At 56.3% G+C, this 5178-nt stretch overlaps 1 protein-coding gene across 1 annotated transcript in view; it reads right to left on the bottom strand.

Annotated features, from left to right (window-relative positions):
* Nucleotides 1-2941: 2941 nt before the first annotated feature.
* The window catches only part of SDRG_15095, a gene marked incomplete at its 5' end in the record, with an annotated part of 10630 nt that continues 8393 nt past the window's right edge, over nucleotides 2942-5178 (bottom strand). Inside the window, 3 exons of the mRNA XM_008621258.1 lie at nucleotides 2942-3129; nucleotides 3172-3309; nucleotides 3354-3561. Of these exons, the coding sequence (XP_008619480.1) occupies nucleotides 2987-3129; nucleotides 3172-3309; nucleotides 3354-3561 (489 nt within the window). The 3' untranslated portion in view covers nucleotides 2942-2986. The remainder of the gene's footprint in view (nucleotides 3130-3171; nucleotides 3310-3353; nucleotides 3562-5178) is intronic.

Genomic DNA, 5178 nt, shown 5'->3' with positions numbered 1-5178 from the left:
GACCTCCGTCGGCAATCGCACAATGAACCCGAAAAAATCTTATTCCGACTCTTGAATCCTGCCACTGGATTGGCCAAATTGTTTACGCATCGCTGATTGGTCCAAATCCGTGTATATTGGATCTCTGCAGGACACAACGGACGACGGCTCGCTTCCATCAGCGCGCCAACGGACGCCTCGCTCGTGGCAGCGCGACAGAGAGGTCCCTCTTTTCTCCATTTACGCGGAACCTGCGGGCCGCGATCCGCTGCGTATAGCTGCAGCACATATGCATCGTCGTTGTCATGCTCCGATCAATTATTGTTTGGGTTTTGACAAATGATGTTGGCTTACCCGTCAGAATGGCGACGGCGCCGACTACTCTGACACCCGAGCACAGGAAATATTCATCCCGACGCAACTTCGTTGGACGACTTGCTTGGCAGTTGAGCGTGCACATGGCTCTCAGTTGCCACACGCTCGAACGTGATTAAACGAACACTCTGGCCACAGATGGAGCATCAATACTGGCGCCGCCGCCCATATCGAGCACGGACATAACTTCGCACACTTGAAAAGTTGTAGCAGCAGAGTTGTGTGTGTGCTGCTGTCGTCTCCACCGCGTCGGAAGGCTACTCCTACCCCTTACCTAACCCTATCGTCACGAGCACTTTGTAAATGCACGCTGCCGCGTACTCGTCGACATAAACGACAATACAACGCGTAGCACCGCCACACAGCCCTACCGTTCGATGTGCTAACACCTGGCGACTTTACATATCGCATTCCCTAGCCTTCGTCGTTGCTAGCATTGCTAGCACCACCGACAGACAACAGGAACAGCCCGCGCATGGGCAAGAAGTTCTCGAATTCTATTGTGTGTCCCTGACAGCTTTGTTCATTTGATTTGAGCGCAAACACATTTGGTTGAGACAGCACCGATCGCAGTGTCGATGCACTTTGAACTCCTCAACACTATCTTTCTGTTTTGGCTTACATCGACGGCCACGCCGTAGCTAGCCGCAACAAGCTGGTTGCTGTAGGCCTTGAATATGTTTGGTGTGGCTCGCAGGCCCCGCGGGCGTCGGCAAGACGCAGCTGTCGTACGTGATGGTGCAATTACTCAGCGCACGCCAAGGCTTTCCCGCCGGCATCCACTTTGAGCACGTTGTCAACGACAACAACAAAGTCGCATGCTTGTGCCATGGCGGCCGTCGAGCAGCGAGTCAAAGTGTTCCTCTCCAAGATCAATCCTTCCCTACGCCCCTTCTCAACATGAGCAGGCGTGAGGATGCGTCGTGTAGGGACGACAAGCAGCGCGCATTACTCGTGCTCGACGGTGTTGACCCTCTCTTGGGCTACGGCGGTCTCGAGTGGATCAAGAAATTAGACAGCAAATCCAAGAAGCTTCGCTTGCTTGTCACGGCCCGCCGTGTCGTCGAACCAATCACTGACACCACCGACACAAACAGCAATTTCCTCGCGCTGTGCACCCTACGCCCGTTTCAGCCGGTTGATGCTGTCAAGTTGCTCGAGAAGCTCCTTGGCGACAATTATGAAAGGTTGCAACTCTCGCCTCGGGTCCCCAGCGTTGGCGACTCTAGCCTCCAGCCCCCAGAGCTGGAGAAGCACCCAGCCTTGCACCTAACGGGCTTTCTACCGTTGGAGATCACCGCGCTCGCGTCGCGCCTTCTTGCGAATCCGACGTTGACCCTCGATGCATTTGTAAGTCAGAAATACTGGCCAAACATGCTGCTTGTTTTTCGCACCAGTGCATACAAACAACGTCCCGCGTCTTCTTCGCCACGTTCATCGAGCCACCGGCCACTATCGGGCGTCGCCAACGGCGTTTGTGGTTGGAGTTGGCATTGAAAGATGCACGGAGCTCACGCTCGGTAAATTGTGTTGTTGCTCGACGTCGTTGTTTTACGGCTGCGGCCCCAGCCGATTTTGGCTTTACTTGAGTACAAGATTGCTTCGTGCGGCCAGAAGTCTGTCTATCAATGAAGCGAAGTACACGTTTCATGAGGCAACGTTGATGCCTGCTGGCTGGAAGGACGGCGCCTTCGCATGCATTCGTGGCATCTCCAGCCCATGCGGTCCCTGTGTTTTAAACTGCACCTATGGGTAGTTTTAAACCATTACGCACGGGACCATTATCCGGATGCGTAATTTTGGAAGTTGCCCGCCAGCGTCACCAAGGTATGCTCCTCGCTGGACGCTCGCGGCTTCATCTCGACTTCAAAGGGCAAAGGCGAAGGGTGCGACAAGGCGCGATACAGACGCGCCCTCTACGTCCATCCAACGCGATGCACCTCCACGCTATCGTGTGGCCGCAGACCTCGGCTCGCGGAACGTCGGCTCTGGCGGACGACGGCGGCGCCGGCGTAGTATCAACGCCGCGTACGGTGGCATAGAATAGTGCGCGATGTGCATCGATGCTGCCGCTGTCCACTCGAGCCTTTCTCGACGCCGTCAGCAAGGACGATCAAGTACGTCGTTTTGCTTGCGGCTCTGTGTGCGCTGCAGCCCGCCTACGGCTCGGTGTTTTGCGAGCTCCCAATTCACAGCGTGCATGACGGGCTTCACGGCGCCCGTGTTGTATCGTTCAATGTACGGCTGTCGCTGCCAATGCGCTCGTTTCGCGGTACAACGCCATGGTGCGATCGTCTGATCTCATACGTGTACGTTAGAACGTCTTCGCTACTCCGGCGCTGGCACAGACGCAACGGGACGCTTGATTGCGACCTCCACCGGCATATGCCAACGGTCGATACGTACCAATTGTGGACGATCCGCACCGAGTCATGCGAAACCCAATGTACTCGCATGAGAATGAGCTCGGAGCTCATCGTGTGAGCTGTGCCCTCCTCCAGTCGCCTCGAGCAGCTTCGACGCGAGCGCACAGAACGCGAGGCCTCCGAGCAGCGCCGCTTCGAGACGCTCCTCCGGCGCCAATCAACGCCATGTCGATACATTTATATATGAAAGCAAACAACAGTCTTATCTATTGAGTCGTCCACTTGCGCACGCCTGCCTCGCACGCCACGGCGGCGACGGCGTTGAGGACAAAGATGCCAAACACTTGGCGGCTAAACGCTTGGGGCAGCGGCGTCGTGAGGTCGAGCCACTTGATGTTGAGATCGCTCTCTACACGCCGTGTCAGCATCAATTTGGAGTCCGAGTGGGTACCTGGCGCAAGCACAATGTACGAGAGCAGCAAAGTCATCCCGAAGGTGTAGAGCACAAACGATCTGTTGGTCCAGACGCTTTTGCGGAAAGCGTCCTTCAAGTTGAACGCGATCGCAAGCAGAAGGTACTGCAAATGACCTACAAACGCCCATGAGTCTGCAGCTGGACCTCGAGCGGTGCACCCGTCGTCCAGATGATCGACACTTCGTGCGCGTGCACCGTCATGTCCCCCGACTCGTCTGGCTGGTACGCAAAGCAAACCTTGCGGCCCGACGCGACGTCTGGCAGCGCGCAAAACCAGTCTTGTGAGTGCGCGAGCCAGAGCGGCAGAGCAAAAAAGACACCGAATAGCGCCGTCTGGCCCGCGATCGAACCCAGGACCGCTGGCGCCTACGATACAACATCAGCGTCGTCGTATCTTGTGAGAGGGAATCGTACAAAGAGCGAGTCGGGCGGACGCGCCCGCGTCAAAATCGGAGACGGACCCGTGCGCAGCATGAGCACCGAGAGTCCGAGCACGACAACAAGGTCGTCAAAGAGGTACTAGACAAGCTAAGTTGACGAATAAGAAAATAAGAATACCTGGTTGTTGGAGAAGGTGGCTTGGACGTGGTTGATGACCGTGATGAGCGTCGTCTCGATCACGGGGTACATGACCATGTACTTGAACGCGAGGAGGGACGTGGTGAGCGCACAGCGGCCTTCTTGGATCAAAGCGACGATGTCGCCAATGTCCTTGTTGCGGCTCGTGAACGGCGCCACTAGATAGATTGATACCAAGTACACTTTGGGGGTACTCTAGCGCACCGATCGAGGCCTTGGGCGTGAGCGCGTTGTTGCCCGTGATAATGTGCACGTTCATCGCCTTGGCGTGGAGCGTCGCGACTCCGGTACCATCGTGACAGCTCGTCCAGCGTGTTGGCTTTCGGGCCAGAACGCACGCTCGTGGCCAAAGCCTCTTCTACGCGGTCCAGAGTATCGCACACTGCATTCAGACGTATCGATATGTGTAGTACCTTTGAAGCAGCTGTTGGTACGCTCTTGCCGAGACCTCGGTCCAGTGGGCACGAGACCGCAGAAGCTGCCGAGAGTCTACGGCCAAGGCGCCGTGACGGCGACTGCAGGCGTACGTGCCAACGGACGGGAGCGGTCCACGCTCTGGAGGCGCGTCAAGCAGAAGACATCGCGGCAGGCGGCGATACCGAGCGTCACTCGTCGTCGTGCAGCGCGTCTCGCAGGACGCAGGACGACCAGCAAAAGGATTGGCCAGGGCTCCGCCCTACAGCCGACTCGGTGGCTCGTCGTGCGGTGCTTGTCGCCGATCCTACGTCTACAGAGACGTCGTAAGCGCCTCCCGTAGCGTGACCATCCTGGGTCCTGCCTGGCTCATTGCAGCGGTCGTGTGCGTGGTCGGTGAATGGCGCCCGATGATTGGCACAATTGTGTCGTGGACGGTGATAGGCCAGCCTCTGGGTCGTCATTTAAGGTCGTTATTATTGGCGTTCACCATTTATAGACAGATTTTGGCACGAGAGGGCTTGCCGCCTCGGCCGATCGACCCGAATCATGTTTGAAAAGCAAATCGCTCATACTCGCCAGAGTGCTAAACCACACTTTGGGGAGTCCAAAATGTCACGTGGTGTCGCTGTGCGAGCTCTGTAGCGAGAGAAAATGATGGCGACATTTCTATTTTCTCGTCAATTTTGAAATACAAACCAGGCCGCATTGCACGCACTCTGCCTCCCTCGGCCGCTTGCAGCACGCTCTCTGACACAACTAAAACGAGATGGCGGTCAAGTGACATGAATTTACACAGCCGAATAAAACCACATACAAATATGACGCTGTTTTATTTTGTACTTTGACGAAACCAGTTGCGATGGGAGAACACACGAGAAAAGCACTTGTGGTCGGGAAACCAAGAGAGGAAGTGAGCTGACCAGGCTCGGTGTAGATTAGCAAAGCGGGGACAGCCGAGACTGGTGGCTGAGCGTGGCTGTGCGTGTC

Source organism: Saprolegnia diclina (assembly GCF_000281045.1).
Source record: "Saprolegnia diclina VS20 unplaced genomic scaffold supercont1.84, whole genome shotgun sequence".
In the NCBI taxonomy this organism is placed as follows: domain Eukaryota; phylum Oomycota; class Saprolegniomycetes; order Saprolegniales; family Saprolegniaceae; genus Saprolegnia; species Saprolegnia diclina.
Note: the sequence above shows the minus strand (reverse complement) of the source record. Positions and strands in the feature narration are given on the sequence as shown.